This window comes from Rhinoderma darwinii, unplaced genomic scaffold (genome assembly GCF_050947455.1).
Source record: "Rhinoderma darwinii isolate aRhiDar2 unplaced genomic scaffold, aRhiDar2.hap1 Scaffold_82, whole genome shotgun sequence".
In the NCBI taxonomy this organism is placed as follows: domain Eukaryota; kingdom Metazoa; phylum Chordata; class Amphibia; order Anura; family Rhinodermatidae; genus Rhinoderma; species Rhinoderma darwinii.
In genome coordinates this window covers 38264-65670 of record NW_027464386.1, presented here as the reverse complement: position 1 = coordinate 65670, position 27407 = coordinate 38264, and the positions used below count along the sequence as shown (strand labels likewise).

At 43.5% G+C, this 27407-nt stretch overlaps 1 protein-coding gene across 1 annotated transcript; it reads right to left on the bottom strand.

Moving 5' to 3' along the window:
• Positions 1-703: 703 nt before the first annotated feature.
• Positions 704-26904, bottom strand: LOC142731533 (histone-binding protein RBBP4-A-like). Its single transcript, XM_075849439.1, has 8 exons — positions 26778-26904; positions 15316-15488; positions 14928-15088; positions 6276-6402; positions 6113-6141; positions 3791-3848; positions 3058-3168; positions 704-789 (listed from the first exon to the last, which is right to left on the bottom strand). Exons 1-8 carry the CDS (start codon positions 26902-26904, stop codon positions 724-726), a joined length of 852 nt encoding a protein of 283 aa, XP_075705554.1. The 3' UTR covers positions 704-723.
• Between the last annotated feature and the right edge of the window lie 503 nt (positions 26905-27407).

The window sequence follows — 27407 nt, the reverse complement described above, 5'->3', positions numbered from 1 at the left end:
CGGTCCTCCCAGCTGCCTGGCCTGCAGCGTCCGAGATCGGGCTCCCTCTGCGACGCCGTGTCCGCGGGACTGCCTCAGGACTGAGGCGCTCTGGAGGTCGGGACCGCCGGGAGGGACGGGTCGACCCGGCCTGCATCGCCGTCACCCCCGGCAACGCTCTCTGCCTGCTCCGAGCAGGAGCGGTTGTTGCCGACTCCCCCCCGCCGCCATGCTAGGAAGGGGGCCGGGGGAGGGGAGCCTGTCTCCTGCAACAGACCCCGAACGCCGGGCCTGACGTGGCAAAACGGCGTCCGGGATCCTCGCTAATGCCGCCACAGTCTCCTCCAGCCATCCGGGACCGTGGTGCACAGCAGCTGCACGCAGCTGCTCTAATAAAACTGCTTCCGACATATTTACGAGCGCGGGCAACGGGGAGCTTGTCTTCCCTGTGCTACTCCTCCCGCTGCTTCCGGCTCAATGCCGAAAACAGCGGGAAGCGCAGCAACGGCCCCCTGACTCCTCCTTGCCCCCCCCTCCGACTCCCTCCAACTCTCCCTCACCTGTTAACCCTTTCCCTACCAGGGAGGTCATGGAGGCTTCCCCTTAAGCCCTGCAGGCTGCGTCCAGCCCCTTCTGGAAGGTCAATATCCAAGTGCTGGATAAAGAGACATCTGGGAGTGAGATGCCACTAGATCGCAGCAGGGAAATAAAAAAAAACAAAGTATATATATATTAGAATTACAACTAGGAGCCCTGTCCCTCTGGATCTACACCACCCTCTGTGTCTTCATCATTGTAGATATTCTCTGCCTGTGGAAACAAACCAAAGAGCTTACCAACTGTTTACGGTAATTCAGTTTTATTGCAGATATTTTACACATACACACGCACGCACGTAACCTCTCCTGACATGTCTGTTTTAGTAATCACTTGTAGGGATGCACGATGCATCGAAACTTCGGTACGGTTTCGATACGGTGCATCCCCAAACGGTCCGATACCATTATTTCATGTATGTCGATACTTAGCTGTGCGGGCGCACAGCTTAGTATAGTAATACATGAATGTATGAGAGCGGGGCTGCGGCTGTGTAATACAGCCATTGCCCCGCTCCCGAGTAATGACAAGTGCGCACAGTCAAGATCATGCGATGCGGGCGGCGCTGCACTAATGAGCGGCGGCACGGATGACGACAGAACATGGCAGGCGCGCTGCAAAACACCCCCATGTTCTGTCCTCAATGCCTGCGTCACCGCTCATCGGTGCAGCGCCGGCCGCATCACCTCATGCTGACAGACCGCGCACAGTCAGGAGCGGGGCAATGACTGTATCACACAACCGCAGCCCTGCTCTAAAACGGCGGAGATCAGGGAAACCTCATCTCTGCCGCTATTCTCCTGAATGCTGCGATCATAGCTGACTGCAGCATTGAGAGGTAAATGAGAAAGGGGGATGCCCCTTTGGATCGCATCACAGGTAATTCCTGTGATGCGATCGAGGGACATACCATATATGGGCAGACAGCCAAGGGTCCAATAAAGAACCCCAGGGCTGCGTTACCATATTTCCTGTTAGGATATACCTAAGTATGCCCTAACAACTGCCTGTGTACTATCCGTACACAGGCTAATGTACTGTAATATAGATATATGCCAGTACATTAGTTTAAAAATTAAAGTAAAAACGAAGTAATATTAAATAAAATAAAAATACACTTTTTTTTTTTTTTAAATAAACATTAAAATAAGTCCCAATACATAAAATATACATTCGGAATTGGCGCGGCCGTAATAACCTGCACAACTATTTTTTTGCGTCTTTTAGGATGTGTAAGCCGTAAATAAAATAAAAACGCCTTTTTCACTTATTGTGAGGCGCGTGGTGGGATAATGAATTTAACCTCCATGTGCCTCACATTAATAGTAATTAACCCCATCATGTAACTTACACATTAACCCATTATGACGGAGAAACATGATGGGGTTAATTACTATTAACGTAAGGCACATGGAGGTTAAATTCATCATCACACCTCGTGCCTCACATCAGAAAATGAAAGAACTTTTTTTTATTTTTTTTTATTACTGGTGGCAAAGTATCGTTTTGCTATAGAAATCGCAATACTACACAAAGTATCGGTATCGAAGTCCAAATTCTGGTATCGTGACATCCATAATCACTTGTATTCCCTATAATTCTGGAGCATCTTTTTCTTAAAACTCTGGGTTGTACCTTTCTTCTGTTATTCCTCCTAGAAATGTATGAATAAATTGACAACTGGGATTATCAGTCCCCTTGTCAAAGGGGTGTCCCTACATAGTTTACACCCAGTTGTCAATTTTTTTTCATACATTTGTAAGAGGAATAACAGAGGAATAATACAACAATTTCAAGTTTTTGTTCTCCGTAGCTAGATGGGTTTCCAACTCAATCTTTGGTTCTAAAGCGAATGTCAGATGTCAAAGACATTTGATTTTTGCCAGTGGATGGCACCAATTTTGAGTTGATCCGCCAATAATCTAATGTCTGTCAAAAAATCTGTAGTCACGGTTAACAAAAGATTTGGGCAGGTTAAAACACGATCAGATCCAGCAGTCTGCTAGAAACGTATGCCTTTCCCAATTTCATAAACATTCACATTTGACCAAGCTAAATTTGCAGGGTAATAGAGGAATTAGGAGTGACCACTATCATCCGACAATTTTACAATATAATCTAAGGATTAGGAGAATGCCTCAATACCATTATTTTATTCCCTCAAGGGGAACCCCTCTTAACATGCCTTATTAGGGCATATGACGCCAGCATGTCCCCCGCTTGCCACCCTCTATGAGCCAGAGCGTATGACCAGCATCTAAATGATACGTTTAAACTGCAGAACCTGCTGCAGGGGGAAGTGTATGGCCTGCTGTGACATCCCCAAGGACACTAGCTAAATGCTGGGGCTTACGGAAGCTAAACACATGCAAATATCTAAAGTATAAAAATTAAAAAGAACAAACAGAAAAACTACTTTACTACATGCAAATTTAGTGGTGTATAATATTAAAAACAATTTGCTACTTTATCAAAACTCACCATTTGCCAAACTTGCATAATATTGTCTTCAGATACTGAACATATAACCCAAGGCTCATTAGGATTCCATGAAAAGTCTGAAATCTTTGCAGTGTGACCTCCATGAATAAACTGAGGAAAACAAAGAAAATGAATGAATGGAAAAAATAAAATAAAAAAAAGACTTAAAAAGAGATTTCCCACGAGAGACATTTATGACACATCCGCAGGATGTCATAAATGTCAGATAGATGCAGGTCCCCAGCTTTGGGACCCGCACCTATTTCCAGAACAGGGCCCCCTAAACCCCATTCAGCCGCTGTGTGTTGCGGCTGATTGAGGTGCTTTCCGACCATGAAAAAAAGTTATATGGTCATGAGTTACGTAAACAGCATAACTCGGAGCTACGCTGTTTACGCAAGCCTCATAGAGCTTAATGGTAGTTACGGAAACAACGTAGCTTGCATGCTACTTCTGTAACTGCCATTCACTACTATTGGAGTTACGGAAACAGCGTAGCTCAGCGAGTTACGTAAACGGCGTAACTCACGACCATATAACTTTTTCATGGTCGGAAAACACATCATCCAGCCGCAAAACACAGCGGCTGAACGGGGTTTAGGAGGCCCCGTTCTGGAGATAGGTGGGACCGCATCTGAAATTTATGACACATCCACAGGATATGCCTCTCGTGGGAAAACCCCTTTAACACATATCAGGCTTACGGATATCAAATATCGACATAGCTACTTACCAGCAACTCAGGGGGGCCGTCTTCAGCATCCTCTGGAGACTGTTCTTCTCCAATTTTACTAGAAAATAAAAAAAAATATTAACCCCTTGACGACATGTGATAGGGGGTGTGTTTGGGGTAGTATTGAGGAGGCTCAATGGCAAAGCCCACTCCATACTCTGTGTGAACTGTATGTAGCAGCCAACACCCAACCGCAACAGTCAAGTGATCGCAGCGTCTGTGCTGTTAGAAAGAGTGGAACAGACCCCTCTGATAGCCTATTGGCTGCGATGTGGGGTTCCGATGGCAGCCTGGGGGCCTAATAAAGGCCCCCAGATGTGCTGTCTGTTCCTATTAAGCCCTGCCGGAGCTTAAAAGGAGGGCCGGGTAACCGTAAAATACACTGCAATATACAAGTACTGGAGTGTAATATACCAGCGACCAAAGAATCGTTTGTTCAAATCCCCTAGTGACACAAAATTCAAGTGGTTTTTAATATACAAAAAAATAGAAATGTATTTTTTACAGCACATTGAATGTTGTAAAAACTAAACCCAGAAAACTGGTGGGAGGTTTTTTTCCCCCCATTTCAACCCAAAGTACTTTTTTTCCCCCGTAGTACATTAAATAGTGACATCAAAAACGACAACTACTCATGCAAACAGAAGAGAAAAAAAATAAATAAAAAGTCCTCATAGCGACATCTATAGAAAAACGTATGGACTTTGGAAAGCGAGGCGGGGGGGCTTGGAGAAGGCAAGAAAATAATAAAATTGGCTGCGGCACCAAAGTTTTCAGAGCTATTTAACCTTGAACCGGCGGTCATTTAAGAGAACGGTGTTCTGAGCAAAAATCAGTCTGCAAATGTCACTGATCAAATTCTGGCACTGCACAAAAAAACAAAACCCTACACTATTATATGTACATAGAACTCTTCTTTGGCAGTATACAGTAACCTTGAAAGAGACCTATCAATCAAATTGATCCCTTTAAAGACATCTCTTGACATCTGGCCCCACCTCCCTGGATGATGCCGCAGTCCATGTTACCGCTGCAGCCTGTGCTTGGCCTGTGATTGGCTGCAGCTGTCACTTGGACTGAATTGTCATCCCAGGAGGTCAGACTGGAGGAAGAAGCCGGGAGTTCTCGGTAAGTAGGAACTTCTTTTTTTTTACACGTTCATGTATATTGGGATCGGAAGTCACTGTCCAGGGTGCTGAAACAGTTTAACTCTTTCAGCACCCTGAACAGTGACTATCTCCTGACGTCGCGTACCGCCCATTTTTTTGCCGGGTTCGGCCAAAACGAGTTCGACCGAACCCGGTGAAGTTCGGTTCGGTTGTCCGGGTTCGCTCATCTCAAAGACACTCCGTTTGGATGTTTGTAAACAGAAAAGCACGTGGTGCTTTTCTGTTTACATTCATCCTTTTGACAGCTCTTGCGCGAATCACGCAGTTCGCACGGAAGTGCTTCCGTGCGGCATGCGTGGTTTTCACGCACCCGTTGACTTCAATGGGTGCGTGATGCGTGCAAAACGCCCAAAGAACGGACATGTCGTGACTTTTTTTCAGCGGACTCACGCTGAGCAAAAATCACGGACATGTCTGCACGGCCCCATAGACACATATAGGTCCGTGCAACGCGCGTGCAAATCATGCGCGTTGCACGCACGTATTTCCAGTTCATCTGAATAAAGCCTAAGGGCTCATTCAGACTAACGTGAATAATGTCCGTGTGCTGCGCATGGAAATCACGTGCAGCACACGGATCCATTGGTTTCAATGGGGCCGTTCACACATGCAGGGGTTTTCATGCAGCGAGAGTCTGTTGAGTGAAACTCACTGCATGTCCTATATTGGTGCGTTACGCATGCACATCCGTGTGCGATGCGTGATTTGCACATCAATTCAATTTGCGAGTGCGTGAATAATGCATGCCAATCGGATATGCTTGTGTGAATGGAGCCTAAGGGCTTGTACACGTAACGAAATTGCTTCAGAAAAGTTCTGAAGCATCTCCGTGAAAACCAGCAGACAACCTGCTGCGGAAAAACCACACCCTTTCATGCATTATATTGCTACGTTTTTTTTTTCAAGCCTGTGTAATGTTGATATCTCCTCTGAAAAACGCAGCAATTCAGTCCACTTTCCACAGCAGCAATGGACATGCTGCGGAAAGAAGAATATGCAGCGCAGGTGAATTTCAAGACTGAAATTTTATGCAGCGTGTGGATGACATTTGAGCATTCACAACCACTTTGCTGCGTATTTTCCACCCGCATTTCCAGATGGAAAATACGTAGCAATTCCGTTACGTGTGGACAAGCCCTAAAGTGGTGCTCACATTGTAGTCTTTATGGGCTTTATATTCAGCTAAAAACAAAACTTGACTAAAAAAAAATGGAAAGTTTTTCCTTTATACGTTTCTTCTGTTTAGCATCCACTCCAGCAAAAACTGCACCAAAATTTAAATGTTTGAGAAAGGCCTAAGAGAATGATTGTATTACCTTGTCTGCAGACCCAGTAGCTAAGATGAACTCACTATAGGGGTTAAATGACAAGCAGTTGACCTCAGCTGTGTGAGCGTCCACGGAATGACTTGGTTTTGATGTGTTGTTTGATCGAGTGTCCCATCTACAACAGAGAGAACAGGAACAGTGAGGCAAAAGGATAAACACAATGAAGATTTCAAATTCCATAAACCTTGGGACCTGGTCAGTAACCATAAAACAGATATCTAGCTTCTCCATCTCTAGGTCGGAATACAAATGTTAACATACAACTACATTATAGTAGTCTGAAACCAGCCTTAGATATCCCTATGACGCAGTTAGTTTGGGTCATTAGAACATCGGTCGGGGCAGCCCTGCGGCCACATTTTACCTTACCTTGTTCACCAAACCATTCTCCACTGTTTGACAATTACCGCCACTTCATTCCTGACTCATTATTATCAAAGCCTCATAAACCAGTGATCGCTACTGATCTTGTGACTAAAAGCAAATGCATTAGCCTGAAGTCCACATCAGTGGCTAGACTCACATGTAAAACTGGGCAGAAATTTGCTTAAAAATTTCCTAGAATTTTGATGACTTATCCATAGGATAGGTAATCAGATCGGTAGGGGGCGGATTAAAATCCCCCACGATCAGCTGACTGAAGTGGCCGTGGTGCTTCGTCCTCTTCATTGCTCACCAGGCACAGATAGTGGCTGTGGCTGGTACTGCAGCTCAGTCCCATGCACTTGGATGGCAAAAAGCTGCTTGTGTTTTACAGTCAACATAACTGTATGTGGGCTTGTTTGCATGACAAAATAGTTTTTAATTACATAATTTTGGGGTACATTAACTGGTCTTGATAGCCTTTGAGAGTGGTTGCGTGTGGTCAATGGAACACCTGTAGCTGGACGTCTGGCTCGTAGCCCAATGTCATGCAAACGCCTTCTGATATTTGTGTCGACACTGGTTGCCGCCCTAGGCTTCGGATGTGACGTTCAATTTCACTTGCAGTACAGAATGGATCACTACGCGCCATTCTTCCAATCAGACTATCCATCCGTGCAGGGGTTTGTCTCCACGCAAGTCTTGCTGTCATTCCAGTTCGTTGTTCCCCCAGCCTACGGGACACACAATGTTGAGCAGTGGATTCTCTGCCTAGGCTCGTAGCGATAGTAATAAACCAAGGCCTCTCAGTTCAAAGATTCTGTCCCTGTCAGTTTGAGACAAGTGACGATAACTCTTACATCGACGAAGAGGAGGCATCGCACAATCATCCCACACCACTTGATCTGATTTTTGAGGTATCATGTGGTTAAAAAAACTTTGCTTTCAGTCTGGCTTTTATGCTCGTCCCACATGCCACAGATTGGAGCTCGGTGCTTGAAAATGTGATCACTTGCAGATCTTAGCGACACCTGCTGCTTCCTTGATTTGCACAACCTTATAGCTTGCCCTTCTTGGTGTTGCAATTTCAACGTTGAGGAGTGTATAGAAAACTTTCTAACATGTTAGGGAAAAATAGCAAATTCCCCACTGAACAGCACAATGTAGACTTTTTAAAGGTTTAACCCCTTAACGCACCATGACGTAACTGTACGTCATGGTTTGCCCTGCATTAAGGCACCATGACGTACAGTTACGTCATGGCTAAAAACTGTCACCATGTCAAAAGACATGGTGATAGAAGAATGATATCGGCTGTCACAGACAGCCGATAGTCGCGCTGATACGGCGAGGGACCAGTTACAGCGCGGCGCCTCCTACGATCGCTGTGATTGGTCAGTCAGTAGTGACAGACCAATCACAGCGTTTTAGTATAGAAAAGCTGTAGAAAGAGCTGGGTTAGGGATTTTAACGTGACAACTGCTGTCAAAGACAGCAGATCGTCACTGACAAGATGTGGGGGACCAGTCACAGTGGTCCCCCGTTTGCTATCACTGTGATTGGTCCAGTCAGTAGTGACTGAACAATCACAGCAAAACCCGGCAGAAAGAGCAGTGACAGATCGTCACTGACAAGCAGTGGGGACCAATCACAGTCCCTCGTTTGCGATCTCTGTGATTGGTCAGTCACTACTGACTGACCGACCAATCACAGCAGTCTAAGAGTTACCTGGCAGAAGGAGCCAGGGGAGGAGTTCACAATGTGACAACTGCTGTCAAAGACAGCAGATTGTCACTTTTATGTTGTTTTGGAAAAGTCGTTGTTGATCACTGTGATTGGTCAGTCTGTAGTGACTGTTACTGTTAACTGACCAACCTCAGCTTATTGATGCCAGTTTCTGGGCATCAACATTTGCTCACAGCGTCTGATCTCCTCCTTTTGTGAGAGAGAGAGTGAGGAGATCAGACGTGTGTTAGTGAGAGACCGTGAGAGAAGACAGAGAACAAAGAATTATATCAATTTCCTGCCAGTGTCACTGACAAATGCCCCTTCCCTGCTCTACCCAGTAAAGTACCCAGAGAGTGAAGTGCCCTGTACTGTGAATTGCCATTGTCCAGTGCCCCTTACCTGCTCTACCCAGCACAGATCCCAGAGTGACTTGCCCTGTGCTGTGAATCGCCATCACCTGCCATTGTCCAGTGCCCCTTACCTGCTCTACCCAGTACAGATCCCAGAGTGAAGTGCCCTGTGCTGTGAATCGCCATCACCTGCCATTGTCCAGTGCCCCTTACCTGCTCTACCCAGTACAGATCCCAGAGTGACGTGCCCTGTGCTGTGAATCGCCATCACCTGCCATTGTCCAGTGCCCCTTACCTGCTCTACCCAGTACAGATCCCAGAGTGACGTGCCCTGTGCTGTGAATCGCCATCACCTGCCATTGCTCAGTGCCCCTTCCCTGCTCTACCCAGTGAGGAACCCAGAGTGACGTGCCCTGTGCTGTGAATCGCCATCACCTGCCATTGTCCATTAGGGATAGTTGTACGTTTGATAGGAACGTTTTAGTTAAAAAATAATAATAATAATATAATATAGAAAAAAAACCTAAAAACTTTGTTACATTATATTGCTGTTACAGTAGAGTTTACTGTAACAGATTACATATTATAGGTACGTTCACCTAGATCACTAATACAGAACAGTTTACTGTATTATATTTCACATATATATATATTGTAAAAATCATTATGGCAAAGCGACTGTATACCACAGAAGAGGCATTTCAAATGCTCTATTCTGATACCGATTCTGCCAGTGAGGGTGGATCCATATTTCAACTTTCAACTTCCTCCAGTGACGATGAGGAAACCCCTCAAACCTCTGAAATGAGAAGCCATCAAACCCTGCCTGGCACAAGTGAAGAGGACTGGGCACCCCCATGTAATTTTAACCCTCAAATTCCTGAATTTATTGGTGCCTCAGGAATCAGAGTGGATACAACAGGGCTAAATGAGTTTGAATTTTTCAAACTTTTTATAACTGATGATTTTATTAACTCAGTGGTTGTGCAAACTAACCTCTACGCACAACAATTTATTAATGCAAACCCGCAATCCTCTTTTGCCAGACAATGCAGGTGGCATCCCACTGATGCAACCGAAATGTTAAAATTCTGGGGGTTGCTGATGAATATGGGCCTGACAAAGAAGCCAACAATGCGATCATACTGGTCAACAGATGTGTTACATCATACACCAATGTATCGTGATGCAATGCCCAGAGGAAGGTTTGAGGCCATTCTTAAATTTTTACACTACAATGACAATACCCAGTGTCTACCCAGAGATGACCCAAACTCTGATCGCCTCTTTAAAATTCGACCAGTCATTGCTCATTTTACAAAAAAATTTAAAGAATTATACACCCCTCAGAAGCACATCTCAATCGATGAGTCCCTTGTCCACTTTAAGGGAAGATTAAAATTTAGGCAGTACCTTCCAAATAAAAGGGCCAGATATGGCATTAAAATTTATAAGCTGTGTGAATCAGAATCCGGGTACACACATACCTTCAGAATATATGAGGGGAAGGACACAAAAATAAATCCCCTAGACTGCCCCCCCTATCTAGGTACAAGTGGGAAAATTGTGTGGGACCTCATGTACACCCTCCTTGAAAAGGGCTACCACTTGTACCTAGATAACTTTTACACAAGTGTCCCGCTTTTTAAAAGTCTTGCCCTAAACCAAACAGTGGCCTGTGGAACGGTCCGTAAGAACCATCGAGGCCTTCCAAAGACCCTCATAGCCCAGAAATTGAAGCGAGGCGAGAGCAGGGCGATGTGTAATGACGGGGTGCTGGTCCTAAAGTATAAGGACAAAAAAGATGTCCTTATGCTTACAACTATGCACAATGAAGAGAGCACTCTTGTACCCATGCGTGGCCGAGCAGAAGTAACACCAAAGCCCGTATGTATCCAGGCATACAATAAACATATGGGGGGAGTCGATTTATCGGATCAGATGATAAAGCCATATGATGCGATGAGAAAGTCCCGTACGTGGTACAAAAAACTAGTTGTACACCTGATTCAAATGGCGTTGTACAATTCCTATGTGTTGTACAGATATGCTGCCCATCAAATAAAGTACCTGGATTACCAGGAAAGAATAATAAAAAAATTAATTTTTGCAGACATCGAAGAGGGGGGAGAAAATTCAGCCTCCGGAAGTGATGCCTCCAGAATTGTTAGAGGGCAACATTTCCCATCTGAGGTGCCTCCCACAGGAAAAAAAAAAAGACGGCCCCAGAAAAGATGCTGTGTCTGTTATAAAAGAGGAATTCGCAAAGAGACAATTCATCAGTGTGATACGTGCCCCTCCAAGCCTGGGCTTTGTATCAAAGATTGTTTCAAAATCTATCATTCCACTTTAGAATATTAATTTTACAACTACTTTATTGGCTCTGTTACCTTTGCCCTTTTTAGATTGATTATTTAAATGTAATTTACCCTTTTGCCAATTACTTTACTGCCCCATTACATATTGGAACACACACACACACACACACACACACACACACACACACACCAAAAAATTATCATTATACCCCTAGATGAATACTTTTAAAGGTGCCACAAAGGACACCTTTGTAAAAATAAAGTATACATTTTTTTCTGTGCCAACCCACTGCATAAATTGCTGGCAAATGCTTGTGCTGCCAAAATTGTCACTATGATGAACACCATTACAATTGTTCACACAAAAGTGGATTATCTGTAAAAACCCTCAAACAAAACTAAAAATTCTCACTATACCTCTAGATGAATACATTGTGGGGTGCATTTCTTCATTTTCATGTTTGCTTTACAAAAAATCCTGTCTTTAAGATGACAAATTTGTCCAAAAAATGAAATAAATTTTCTTTTTACTCTCTTTCTATTAAATGTACCAATAAAATGTGGGGTCAAAATACTCACTACACCGCTAAATAACTATTCTAGTGTTCCAAATATGGGGGATTTCTATCATTCTGGCAGCTCAAAGCCTCTCCAAATGTACAGTGGGGCCTAAAACATTTTCAAGCAAAATATGAGTCCTGAAAGCCTCCGGGTACTCCCTTCCTTTTGGCCCCTGCCGTTTGTCCAGGCAACGCATTAGGGCCACAATGGGGGTATTTTTGGAAACAGGAGAAACAGGGTGAAAGATTTTGGGGTGTGTTTCTTCATTCTCATGGTCGCTTTACAAAGAAATCGGTCTTCAAACTGATACTTTTATGAAAAAAGTTTTTTTTTTTTTTTTTTTCACTTGCTATGCATTAAATTTAGCAAAAAACTGTGGGGTCAAAATACTCACTACACCCCTAGATAAATACCTTAAGGGGTCTAGTTTTCTAAATGGGGTCGTTTATGGGGAGTTTCTATCGTTCTGGCAGCTCAAAGCCTCTTCAAATGTACAGTGGGGCCTAAAACATTTTCAAGCAAAATATGAGTCCTGAAAGCCTCCGGGTACTCCCTTCCTTTTTGCCCCTGCCGTTTGTCCAGGCAACGCATTAGGGCCACAATGGGGGTATTTTTGGAAACAGGAGAAACAGGGTGAAAGATTTTGGGGTGTGTTTCTTCATTCTCATGGTCGCTTTACAAAGAAATCGGTCTTCAAACTGATACTTTTATGAAAAAAGTGAATTTTTTTTTTTTTTCACTTGCTATGCATTAAATTTAGCAAAAAACTGTGGGGTCAAAATACTCACTACACCCCTAGATAAATACCTTAAGGGGTCTAGTTTTCTAAATGGGGTCGTTTATGGGGAGTTTCTATCGTTCTGGCAGCTCAAAGCCTCTTCAAATGTACAGTGGGGCCTAAAACATTTTCAAGCAAAATATGAGTCCTGAAAGCCTCCGGGTACTCCCTTCCTTTTTGCCCCTGCCGTTTGTCCAGGCAACGCATTAGGGCCACAATGGGGGTATTTTTGGAAACAGGAGAAACAGGGTGAAAGATTTTGGGGTGTGTTTCTTCATTCTCATGGTCGCTTTACAAAGAAATCGGTCTTCAAACTGATACTTTTATGAAAAAAGTGAATTTTTTTTTTTTTCACTTGCTATGCATTAAATTTAGCAAAAAACTGTGGGGTCAAAATACTCACTACACCCCTAGATAAATACCTTAAGGGGTCTAGTTTTCTAAATGGGGTCGTTTATGGGGAGTTTCTATCGTTCTGGCAGCTCAAAGCCTCTTCAAATGTACAGTGGGGCCTAAAACATTTTCAAGCAAAATATGAGTCCTGAAAGCCTCCGGGTACTCCCTTCCTTTTGGCCTCTGCCGTTTGTGCAGGCAACGCATTAGGGCCACAATGGGGGTATTTTTGGAAACAGGAGAAACAGGGTGATCGATTTTGGGGTGTGTTTCTTCATTCTCATGTTTGCTTTATAAAGAAATCGGTCTTTAAAATGACACATTTGTGAAAAAAATTGAATTATGTTTTTTTATGCCTGCATTACATGAATTCTTACCAAAAAACTGTGGGGTCAAAATACTTACAACACCCCTTAATAAATACCTTAAGGGGTGTAGTTTTCAAAATGGGGTCATTTGTGGGGGTTTCCATCATTCTGACACCTATGAGCCTCTGAAAACCTGGCTTGGTGCAGGAAAACAAAATGTACTTAAAAATGTATAAAATTATTATTAAATTTGTAAGTCTTCTAAATTGCACAATTTTTTTTTTTTTTTTTTAAAAGTGCTGCCAAAATAGAGTAAACAGATGGAAATATATATTTAATAAAAAAAATTGTACAGTATGTGTGTACAAATGTGACATATTGCAGTTAAAAATAGGGAAAAATGTTGATTTTTACAAAATTTCTTCAATTTTTCTATTTTTTAATTAATTTACGCAAATCGTATCAGTCTACTTTTACCACTAAAATAAAGTACAACATGTGACGAAAAAACAATGTCAGAATTACTTGGATATTCAAAACTTTCACAGAGTTATTCTCTGATAGGGGGGATTCACACGAGCGTGTATTCGGTCCGTGCGGGCCGCGTGGTTTTCACGCGGCACGCATGGACCAATACAAGTCTATGGGGCAGTACAGACAGTCCGTGCTTTTTGCGCAGCGTTTGTCTGCTGCGCAAAAAGCGCGACAGGTTCAATAACTGCGTATTTCGCGCATCACGCACCCATTGAAGTCAATGGGTGCGTGAAAATCACGCGCACCACACGGAAGCACTTCCGAGGGACGAGCGTGATTCGCGCAACAGCAGTGAAAAGGATGAATGAAAACCGAAAAGCACCACGTGCTTTTCTGTTTCCGAACATCCAAACGGAGTGTCTTTGCGATTAGCGAAGCCGGACAAGCGTACCGAACTTCACCGGGTTCGGCCAAAGTCGTTTTGGCCGATCCCGGCAAAAAAATTATCGGTACGCGACGTCAGGAGATAGTCACTGTCCATGGTGCTGAAAGAGTTAAACTGTTTCAGCACCATGGACAGTGACTTGCGATCCCAAAATACATTAACCTGTAAAAAAAAACGAAGTTCTAACTTACCGATTACTCCTGTCTCCTTCCTGCAGTCCGACCTCCCGGGATGACACTTCAGTTCAAGTGACAGCTCCAGCCAATCACAGGCCAAGCACAGGCTGCAGCCAATCACAGGCTGCAGCGGTCACTTGGACTGCTGCGTCATCCAGGGAGGTGGGGCCCGATGTCAAGAGAGGCGCGTCACCAAGGACGCGTCACCAAGGACGCGTCACCAAGGCAACGGCCGGGAAGTTCTCGGTAAGTAGGAACTTTATCTTTTTTTTTTACAGGTTTTTCGCTGTTGTGTTCGGCATTCACTGTCGAGGGTGCTGAAAGATTTAGCTCTTTCAGCACCTTGGACAGTGACGGGCGTTGACAAGCCTCATCTCTATGATGCCGGCTGCGCGAAAATCACGCAGCCGCGCATCAGACACGCATGACACACGCAGCTGTCAAATGGTTTTTGCGCTCGCAAAACGCTGCGTTGTTTGCGCGCGCAAAAACGCAACGTTCGTGTGAATCTCCCCATAAAGTCAGACATACCTGATTTGACAAATTTGGCTTGGTCATTAAGGTCCAAACAAGCTTGGTCACTAAGGGGTTAAATCTCCTCTGCACACCGTCTCCAAAAAATAAATATCCAAATAAAATACAGAACACAGGAAGGAGCAAGATGGAGAGAATATGGATTTTTTTTCTTAATGACATTTATACACTCATTCAAGTCACACATTTTACCAGACGAGTACAACACGTACATCATGAGTTTCTGGTCATCCGCTACAGATCCAAATAGGGATTCATGTAGTAAGTGCCAGGAAACATCTTCCACCACGGCAGTATGTCCTGTAAAAATGGCCTTGGCATCAACCACCTTGCCCTCTTTGGGCACTGCACTGATATCCCACAAGCAAATTGTCTGCAAGGTTAAAAAAAACATGTATTAATCAGGTCAATTAATTCTGCAGTGACATAAATGTATCTATAAAACGAAAGAATCTAAAAACAATTCTAGAAAAAAAATCTGCTATAATAAAGTAAAGATAGACTGCCCTGCTTGTGAACACCTTACAATATTTTAGTGGGGGCTCAGTATAAAGCATTACGATTTTAAAACAAGGAAAAAAACAAACGAAAACGACTTACATGGTCATCAGATGCACTAAGTAGGTTTCCACTAAGATTAGGATTCCAGGACAATCCATATCCTTCCTTTTGGTGACCACGAAGCCGGAGATCAGGGTTACATTCACCTGATGGATCTATACAATGAGAGAAGGGCTTTCTTATACGCAACAGCAAAAAGGTACTTGAAGCACCTTATACAGTTGATGTAATCTCAAATATATGAAAAAATTCGAAACAATTTAAACTGAATATTTATCAAATTAAAAAAAAAAATCTACACTTCTCAAATCTGAATGCTGCTGGCTCAAAAAAAGACAGTAGCACTTTCACTTCAATGGCCAGATTTGGCTGTACACAATTTGCTATGGAATTTACTTAAATTAACATATTTCACCTTGCAAACCTTGATCGTGAAGCCAATCTTTACCGTGGATTCACACTAAACTTCTGCAACAAAACCTACCGCATGTGAATCCGTTATAGTCAAGTTTACAAATAGCAATTCACTAAAGTAAAGTAAAGTAAAGTAAAGTGGTCACCACCCCCAGACGAAGGCATTAGCGCCGAAACGCGCGTTGGGGTGGACCTTGGCTGCATTCACTCTGCTTATTTACCATGGGTATGTGAGACTTTATCTATTTTGTGCAATTTCACTTACCTTATTACTGGATTTTCTTGCATGTTTGATCCCATTGTATTCATAACGCCTTGTGTGTTGTTACGATCATTGTATCATGACTACAAACTTTAGCATTGTTAAAATTATCTTGTTGACTATTGGATGTGATTCTATCTAGTCTGCAGTACTTTGCATTCACATATGCATATAGTTGATCTATTTACTTAAATAGACTTTACTTTCATAGATGTTCACACACATTTGTCATATTTATCAAGGGACGTACATGTATCTCATTCACCGTTCATATACAGATATATGGTTTGGTTAATGCTTCAGTCAAGGATCCGTGTTTTTACTGTGGGTTTATGGATTCTTTTTATATGTGTTATTATATGTCAATAAAGTATTTTTGTATTTTCATTACTTCCTTGTCTCTCAGCATCTATTTTCTCTTTTGGTCTCATATTGAATTATGATGCTGTTTGGGTCTAACACCCTGGAATCAACCTATAGAGCTACACATATACTTCATGTGTGATCTGCTCTATATTCTGGTTATGCAGATTCCTGTTGCTTTTTTGGATCGGAAAATCAATAGGGTAGTTGACTATGATTGACTATTGACTATTGCGTCCATTACCCTGTACCCACCGCCACCAGGTGTATCGGGAAATGATGAGTACGATTCAGTACCTGACCATCTGAAGTGATGGTCGGGTACAGGGCGGCCGCGGGCCGGTATTATTAGACTATTATTAGATTGGCCCCCTTCTCCCAGGCTCTCCGTGCAACATCACTGGCCCGGGGGCCCGCCAGTCTATGCACCCTGTCCAAGAAAATGCGTCCTCACACCGCCATGTCAAAGCCACGCCCCCTTTTTGTTCCACTAGGGGACATTTAGACTTGCAGCTTTGACAGCTGCTAGAGTAAATTACACTACCTATGTAGTGTAATGTATTCTAACTGTCATTGTCACGTGACAGTCACACTGACAGGAAGCCTAGGAGGACCTTTGAAGAGGTATTGTGATACCTAAACAAAGGAAACACCCCAAAAAAGACCCCATTTTGGAAACTACACCCCACAACGAATTTATCTAGGGGTGTAGTGATCATTTTGACCACACAGGTGTTTCATAGATTTTATTAAAATTGGGCAGTGAAAATAAAAATATATATTTTTTCCAATAAGACATGGCTTTAGCTCAAAATGTTTCACTTTCTCAACAAATAAAAGGAGAAAAGCACGCAATCATTTGTGAAGCAATTTCTATGGTACGGCAATACCCCATATGTGATCATAAACTTCTGTTTGGGCACAAAGTAGGGTTCAGAAGGGAAGGAGCGCCGTTTGGCTATTGTAGTGCATATTTTGCTGGTTTGGTTTCTGGGCGCTATGTCACCTTTGAAAAGCCCCTGTGGGACCAAAACAGTAGAAACCCCCCCAAAAGTGACCCAATTTTGGAAACGACACCCCTCAAGGTATTCACCTAGGGGTGTAGTGAGTGAGTCAAAATGGCAATTTTTCCATAGATATGCCAATATGTGGTGCCCAGCTTGTGCCACCATGAAAAGATAGCTCTCTAATTATTATGCTGTGTTTCCCGGTTTTAGAAACACCCTACATGTGGCCCTAATCTTTTGCCTGGAAGATCGACAGGACTCAGTAGTAAAAGAGTACCATACGAAATTGAGGCCTAATTTTGCGACTTACAAATTATTGGTTCACAATTGCAGAGGCTCTGATGTAAAATAATAAAATAAACTCCTGAGAAGTGATGTCATTTTGGAAACTACACCCCTCAAGGCATTTTTTATTTAGACCCCCCCACAGGTCTTTTCCATAAATGATTGTGCTGCGGATGGTGCAAAGTAAAAATTTCAGTTTTTCCCCAGATATGACATTTCAGTGGCAAATATGTTGTGCCCAACCTGTGCCACTGGAGACACACACCCCAAAAATTGTTAAAAGGGTTCTACCTGGTTTGGCGATGCCATATATGTGGAAGTAAACTGCTGTTTGGGCACGCTGTAGGTTTCAGAGGGGAGGGAGCAACATTCGGCTTTTGGACTGTGGATTTTGCTTGGTAGTAGTTTTGTTTGGAGTTTTACTGGTATTTTAGTTTACAATGTGGGAGCATATGTAAGCTTGGCAGAGTACATCAGGGGCATAGTCAGGTGGTATAATAATGGGGCGAAAAAACCAATAACATAATCCATAGATGTGTGTTACGCTGTGAAGCAATCCTTTATGCACAGGCCAGTGTCGCACTGATAAATGGTGTCCTTTCTTATCCCCCTTTTGGTCCACACTCTGAACCTTTGCAGTTTGGCTAATTTTGCTGGAAAGTGTTGTCCTGGTATAATACGGGCACCCTCGCTTCCAGCAGATATGTTTGAGTCCTCCCCTTCCTGGTTCCCTAATTTTAGGGCCTTGATAAATCACCGCTTGAAAACAGAAAAAATGTTCCCCTCGTGCCTGCACAACTGCATATTTTTTATTTCCTGACTTATTGGAGCCTTAACTTATTTTAATTTGTTCACAGACGTAGTGGTATGAGGGCTGTTTTTTTGCAGGACGAGCTGTAGTTTTTATTGTTACCATTATGGGGTACATGTGACTTTTTGATCACTTTTTACCCTTTTTTTTAGGAGTCAAGGTGACCAAAAAACAGCAATTCTGGCATCGTTTTTCTAGTTGTTTTTTTATATAGCGTTCACCACGCTTTATAAATTACATGTTAACTTTATTCTGCGGGTCAGTACAATTCCGGTGATACTAAAGTTATGCACTTTTTTACGTTTTACAACTTTTTGCACGATAAAATTTTGTAAAAAGAATGTATTTTTTTCTGTCGCCATGTTGTAAGAGCCATAACGTTTACATTTTTTAGTCGATGGAACGGCATGAGGGCTAGTTTTTTTTGCGAGACGATCTATAGTTTTGATAGGTACCATTTTTGACTACATGCAAAATTTTGATCACTTTTTATTTTAATTTTTGGAAGGCAAAGTGACCAAAAAACAGCAATTCTGGCAATGTTTTTTAGTTTTTTTTTAGGGCGTTCACAAAGCGGGATAAAAAAAAACAAGTTTTTTATAGTTTAGGCCGTTACAGACGAGGCAATACCAAATATGTATGGTTTGCTTATTTTTTTCAATAATAAATGGCTTGATAAGGGAAAAATGGCAATTGTGTTTTATTTTAATACTTGAAACTTTTATTTTTTTACATTTTTATTTTTACTTTTTTTACACTTTTTTTTTAGTCCCACTAGGGATATGGCAGGGCTGCCGATTTGCTACAAACCACTAAGATGCAGCGATCGCTTTCATTTGCTGCATATAGGGGTTAATGGCAGGAATCATAGCTAGCGCCAGTTCCTGCCGTTACAGCAGTGTGTCAACTGTAACGTACAGTGGACACCACTGCACAGCCGTCTCCATCTAGCCGTCCATACCGGAATCCTTTTAGTCTCTGTCTCCGAGCGAGGCATAGAAGGCTTCCGCAGCTGGCAGACTGAGAGGCCTCCAGTTGCCATAGCAGAAACCTGCAACCAAGTGATCACGTTGCTGGGGTGCCGGTGTCTAAAAACGCTTCAGATGCTGCGATCTCTATTAAACACAGCATCTAAGGGGTTAATCGGCCGAATCGGAGGCTAGCTCCGGTCTTAGACGTTACATCAGGGTGTCAGCTGTAACATACAGCTGCCACCCGGTGGTGATGGTGCGGTTTCAGCTCCTGAGCCCGCACTATCACCGAGGTGCAATTGTACTGCCGCTTGCGGGAACCGCTGCCCGATAGCGCCGTATATATATTTTATTAAGACGTCTTATGAGTGGGGTCTGAATGGTGACAAGTGCATTATAACAGTCTCTGTAGTAAGGCACATAGGCAGTCTTTAAAGGGTTAATACTTCAGAATTCTCTGCGTGACTTCATAATGAATGAGACATGCATGTATCAGTATTAAACACCTGTAGGAACCATGAAAACGGTGTTTATGTAATAAAAAACCCATGAATGAAGATTCTATAAAAGACCATATCACCACGTGCAGCGCCATATTTAATGCGCCTGAGGACCTTGAGTTTTACAACCCCACAAGACGCGGACCTGGATGTGAAGCCAATTCACCCAAGATCACAGTTCTACCACTGTTTATGATGAATTATTAGTTGGCGTTAACCTCCTAAGTCCAGAGGAAGGGCAATCCTCCAGCCATGGTTTCCCTAGAGGTTTCCTCCACAGGGGGGTTTTCCTCTCCTGAGTGCTGGAGGGTGACTCTTCGTGAGTCAGGGGTTACCCATATATTGCCAAAATAATTGGCTATTTAAAGAGGCTCTGTCACCAGATTTTGCAACCCCTATCTGCTATTGCAGCAGATAGGCGCTGCAATGTAGATTACAGTAACGTTTTTATTTTTTTAAAACAAGCATTTTTGGCCAAGTTATGACCATTTTTGTATTTATGCAAATGAGGCTTGCAAAAGTACAACTGGGCATGTATTATGTGTGTACATCGGGCCGTTTTTACTTCTTTTACTAGCTGGGCGTTAGGAATGGGAGTGTATGATGCTGACGAATCAGCATCATCCACTTCTGTTAGTTAACACCCAGCTTCTGGCATTGCAGACACACAGCGTGTTCTCGAGAGATCACGCTGTGACGTCTCTCACTTCCTGCCTCAGGTCCTGCATCGTGTCGGCAACATCGGCACCAGAGGCTACAGTTGATTCTGCAGCAGCATCAGCGTTTGCAGGTAAGTAGCTACAACGACTTACCTGCAAACGCCGATGCTGCTGCAGAATCAACTGTAGCCTCTGGTGCCGATGTGTCCTCGCTTGTCCGACACGATGCAGGACCTGGGGCAGGAAGTGAGTGACGACACAGCGTGATCTTTCGAGAACACTCTGTGTCTGCACTGCCAGAAGCTGGGCGTTCTGAAGAGAAGTGGATGATACTTCTCGTCAGAACGCCCAGCTAGTAAAAGAAGTAAACACGCCCAGATGTAACACACATAATACACGCCCAGTTGGACTTTTACTTTAAACACGCCCAGTTGGACTTTAGCAAGCCTCATTTGCATAAATACAAAAATGGTCATAACTTGGCCAAAAATGCTCGTTTTTTTAAAAATAAAAACGTTACTCTTATCTACATTGCAGCACCGATCAATTTTTCCAGTAAGATGTCGTTTTAGCTAAAAAGAAAAACTATTTCCACAAAGAATAAAGAGGCAAAAGCCCCCCAACATTTGTAAAGCAATTTCTCCAGCCAGAGTATGTAAATACCCGATAAGTGGTCATAAACGGCTGTTTGGGCACACGGCAGGGCTTAGAATGGAAGGCGCTCTATTTGGCTTTTGGAGCACAGATGTGCTTTTGGAGCGCAGATTTTCCTGGTTTGGTATCTTGGCACCATGTCACTTTTGCAAAGCCCCATGTGGGACCAAAACAGCGAAAATTCCCAAAAAAGTGATTCCATTTAGTATACTACACCCCTTAAAGGAATTAATTTAGGGGTGTAGTGAGCATTTTAGACTCCACAGGGGTTTAATAGATTTTATTAGAATTGGGCAGTGAAAATAAAAAAATGTACAATTTTCCAATAAGATGTTTTAGCTAGAAAAAAAAAATCAAGTTCCACAAGGCATAAAGAGGAAAAAGCCCCCCAACATTTGTAAAACAACTTCTCCAGCCAGAGTATGTAAATACCCCATATGTGGTCATAAACGGCTGTTTGGGCACACGGCAGGGCTTAGAATGGAAGGCGCTCTATTTGGCTTTTGGAGCACAGATTTTGCTGGATTAGTTTCTCGGCACCATGTCGCATTTGCAAAGCCCCTGAAGGACCAGTACAGTGGAAGCTCAAGAAAAGTGCCACATTTTAAGAAACTACACCCATTGAGGAATTAATCTAGGGGTGAACTGAGCATTGACTCCACAGGTGTTTCATAGTTTTTAATTAGAATTGGGCAGTCAAAATAAAACATTTTACATTTTTTCAACAAGATGTAGCTTTAGCACAAAACTTTTCATTTTCTCAACAAATAAAGGAAAAAAAGAACCCCAATATTTGTAAAGCAATTTCTCCCGAGTACGGCAATACCTCATATGTGGTCATAAACTTCTGTTTGGGCACAAGGCAGAGCTCAGAAGAGAAGGAGTGCTATTTGGCTTTTGAAGCACAGATTTTCCTGGATTGGTTTCTTGGCACCATGTCGCTTTTGCAAAGCCCAATGTGGGACCAAAACAGTGAAAATTCCCAAAAAAGTGATTCCATATCGTATACTACACCCCTTGAAGTAATTAATTTAGGGGTGTAGTGAGCATTTTGACTCCACATGTGTTTCATAGATTTTATTAGAATTGGGCAGTGAAAATAAAAATATATATTTTTTCCAATAAGACATAGCTTTAGCTCAAAATGTTTCATTTTCTCAACAAATAAAGGGAGAAAAAGCACCCCAACATAAGTAAAGCAATTTCAATGGTACAGCAACACCCCATATGTGGTCATAAACTGCTGTTTGGGAACACAGTAGGGCTCAGAAGGGAAGGAGCGCCGTTTAGCTATTGGAGTGCAGATTTTGCTGGATTGGTTTTTTGGCACTATGTCACCAAAACAGTAGAAACCCCCCAGAAGTGAGCCCATTTTGGAAACAACAGCCCACAAGGTATTTACCTAGGGGTGTACTGAGAATGTTAACCTCGCATGTGTTTTACAGAAATTAGTGTACACTCGATGTTGCAGAGTGAAAATAGCAATTTTTCCATAGATATGCCAATATGTGGTGCCCAGCTTGTGCCACTATGAAAATACAGCTCTCTAATTATTATGCTGTGTTTCTCGGTTTTAGAAACACCCTACATGTGACCCTAATATTTTGCCTGGACGATCAACAGGGCTCAGAAGTAAAAGAGTAACATACGAAATTGAGGCCTAATTTGGCGATTTACAAAGTATTGGTTCACAATTGCAGAGGCTCTGATGTGAAATAATAAAAGAAACTCCTGAGAAGTGTTGCCATTTTGTAAACTACACCCCTCAAGGCATTTATTAAGGGGTGTAGTGAGCATCCCCCCTCCCCCCACCACAGGTCTTTTCCATAAATGATTGTGCTGCGGATGGTGCAAAGTAAAAATTGCAGTTTTTCCCCAGATATGACATTTCAGTGGCAAATATGTCGCGCCCAGCTTGTGCCACTGGAGACACACACCCAAAAAATTGTTAAAAGTGTTCTCCCTGGTTTGGTGATACCATATATGTGGACAGGGACGGACTGGGACCTAAAATCAGCCCTAGCATTTTTAAGCACACAGGCCCACCGCAGGCCATACGCAGCTGCAAGTGTTGGGCTGGGAATACCATTCAGCTATACAAGACATGGGGAGATTTATTAAAACAGGTGTAAACAGGTGTAGATGAAAAGAGGAATAGTTCCTGATATCTCCAACTCCAACTAACCCACTGCTATTCTACGAGTATAATAAACATGCTCATTATTCTAGAGGATTTTTTTCGCGGAGCCGAATAAAAATGAAGCAGACTTATTTCTTCTGCATGTGAATGGGGTTTAAAAGTAGGCCAATGAACATAGGTAACCCGGGCCAATGTAATGTAAACTAACCAATGACAGCTTAGAGTCTACTGTCAAAGACCCATGAAGGTAAGTATGATAATGGTTTTGCTTTTTTACTTAGTGTTACTATTGTTTTTTTGTGTGCATTTTTTTTACAGGCTTGGTTATTGGACTATGTCGGATTCGAAGACGACTTAGATGACAACCAATTTATTGAAAATAAAAACGCCAACAAAGGTCTTGTGGGGGATTTTTATTTCAATGGAATATTTTTTCTGTGTTGGTGTTTTTTTATTTAACTTTATTACCAGCTCCTTTGTAATGGCATCTAAGAGGAGATGTCACAGTAACGTCAGCGGCTCCTCTTGAATCGGAATCCCCGGCCAGAGGGATTCCGCTCCTACAGGGTGCTACAGTGGTGCTATCTACAGGGAAGTGCCATCTACTGGGGAGTGCCATCTGCGGGGGGGGGGGGGGTTAACTCCCCTATGAGTGACCTGACCACTTGTCTTAAGGTATGTTTGATGCCTTTGCTATCTATGACTTCCCACCAACAGTAACCCAATAAGGGCCCACAACTTGAAATTGGTGTAAAGGCCACAGCAGCCATTTATACACAAAAATACTCAAATGCAATCAAATAGCATAACCATAATATAACAAACACTCTATAAATTAACATCCTGCTCTATTCTGCAAACATTCCCCTGTTAAAGTATCCTTGGAGGCACTTCAGGCATTATATTTTAACTCCATCCTTTCCTTGTCAGGTCTGGAACTTATTGTCCTACAGCCTTACTGCACCTGACCTGAGGGCACCAACCATCTCCAAGACCTACTCTTCCTGGGGACCCTACCCATCAGGAATGTATGAAGCAAGCTAGGTAACCACTCCCCAGCCCCTACGATACTACCCAGGGTTAAATGGCCGAGTTCTTTTCCCACAATGTCATATGTTGTTCTCCATTACGTGCCTTCAAAGACCCCTTCTCCTACCGCCATGACATTCATGTGTGACACCTTACACATGAACGTCCCTCCACAAACACAGGGATTTTTCCAAACCGTCTCGAATGCCCAGAGTCCACATGTCCAACCCAACATCATTTAAACGGACCCCGTTAGACCGAAGAAAGCCGACCTTGGCCCCCTCCAACTCCCTATGGCGCACCACCACACCACCATTGCGAGCCACAAATTATCCCACAACTTTATTAACCTTTGCCCTAACCGGTTTCAAACTCTGCACTGAACACGTTTGTCTCCACACCCTGCGAGCCACAATGTCAGACCATATGATGATAAGACCCGGAAATGAGGACCACAAACGCAAAAGGTCCAATTTAACATCCCTGGACGACCTCATTCCTAAATAATTTCCGCCAAGGTGAATGACCAAAATATCAGGTGCCCTATCCAAACCTGCATAAAACGGAAGCTCCGGCAACAGCCTGCACCAAAGCATGCCCCTCAAACCCAACCATCTGACCTGAACCTCGTACTGGTCCAAGCCCAGCTGGCGTCCAGCCGGACGAACATCAGCCTGGACACCTCCCTAGTGCACGTATGAGTGCCCCATTATCCACACCAAGCAGGGGCCCACACCTAGAACAAAACACATAACAATAGTAAGGTAAGCAAATCAATCCACACCTACAACATAACTCACCCCAACCGCCCTAAAGCAAATTAGGCCCGAGATAAATCCTATATCTGTCCGACTCCCACCTACCTGTCCTTTTGACCATCGCCGGGGATAAACCCCACCTGGCAGCTTCAGTAGCTGTGCCAATTCGAAACGAGTGAGAGCTATATCCCATTCCCATCCACCCAGACAACAGGATACATTTCCGAAAAACCTGCACAAACTGATATTTTGACAACGATAGGCCATCTGCATGAACCAACAAAGATACTGGCCCCTCAGGCCTAACGGTCAAAAAATCTTGAAAACAGAGAATCGGGCATACCCTATACCCTATTAACGTATGTAGGCGCACCAAAAAACCTTTCCCCGCTTGGTCAGTCTTTGATCTGCGTAGCAAGCATGACAGGGAGGGCCCTTTCAATTCAACATCCGTGAACAATAAACCCCCAGATACCCGCTTACTTGCCGCCACCAATTCCGATATCCGGAACGCCCCGAAGAAAGAAAGAAAAAGCCAGCATAAACAATTGTACTTCAAACCCCGACACACAAACAGACTGCAAATGCTCACAAAGAGATTCAGAGAGATCAAAATAAATCGGATTCCTATAATCCCTAGACACGGAACCCCTCCTAAAACATTTCATCGCCTGCCTAACCAAAAAAGACTTAGTCACGTCCTCCTCCCCTCTGAGTCTTAACCAAAAAGCTAATGCAGACAAACGCCGAGAGACCCCCGAAGCAGACACCCCCTCACTGTAAGTATTACCTATAAAATACAGCAAGCACGGCTTCAATACTCACCTGAGTACTCCCCAACAAGGCTTCCCAAACCCGCCAAACCGCACTGTACCTCTTCCATGTAACCCCACTAACTGACCGTCTAATTAACGACATCGCCACCGTCATACCACCTTCCAAAGATGCTCCGGGCATGCAATGCCATGATTTCCCCCCCCGGCGCTAGAATACGAAACCTGTCCCACTGTTGACGAGAGAGGGAATCAGCCACTGAATTAAGCACCCGTGGAACATGAACTGCTACAAAATACAAATTCAACACCAGCCCCCTCAAAACCAAATGCCGCAATAATCGCACAACTGGAGGCCAATTGGCCTGAATCACTCCCAAATTATCACACACAAAACGCACTCTCCTGTCTCTCAGACAATCACCCCAGATTTCCGCAGCCACCACAATCGGAACAATTCTAGCAAAGCCAAATTACGGACAAAACCACATTCACGCCATGCACTAGGCCAGACATCCGCGCACCATTGCCCCTGGAAATATGCCCCAAAACCAGAAGCACCTGACGCATCCGTAAAGAGCTCCAAATCCACACTAGACACTGGCCTATACATAAGAACGGACCGACCATTGTAGCTTTTCAAAAACTCCCCCAACACCAACAAATCCACTTTCAACTCACAGGGCAAACTCACGAAATGATGGGGAGAATGAACCCCCGCGGTTGCACTAGCCAACCACGTACAAAAAACCTGCCCCATTGGCATTTTAATACTACATGCAAAAAACGTCCCAATAAGGATTGCAAGTCCCGTAACTGAATCTTCTTCCTGCGTAACGCACTAGCCACCAACTCTCTCAATTCTAGCAATTTACCTTCAGGCAAACGACATTCCAGTCTGTCCGAGTCAATAATTATCCCCAGAAACTTGATGACCGTCGTAGGTCCCTCAGTTTTCTCGGGCGCCAGCGGTACACCAAAGTCAATTGCCACCTTTTCCATTTTTATGCAGCAACACTGCACACACATATGTAGCTGGAGGACCGATAAACAAAAAAATCGTCTACATAGCGCAGCGCCGACGGCACCTGCGTCTCACTCCGAACCACCCATTCCAAAAACGTGCTAAACATCTCAAAATAAGTGCAGGAAATGGAGTAGCCCATCGGGAGGCAACAATCAACAAAATATCCACCCTGCCAACAGCAACCTAACAAACAAACACTCTCCGGCTGCACCAGCAACAAACGAAACGCGGCTTCAATGTCGGTTTTTGCCAAAAGGGAGCCCTTCCCGTATTTGCGAACCCAAACGACCGCAGCATCAAACGAAGTATAACTGTGCAAAGGTTAGGATCTATGCCATCGTTCACCGACTCCCCTTCCAGATATGATAAGTGATGTATATGGCGGAATTTGTTAAACTTTTTTGGAACCAAACCCAAAGGGGAAACCCGCAAACCAGGAACCATGTGGCCCAAAGACACCTCTTTCATCAATTTATCC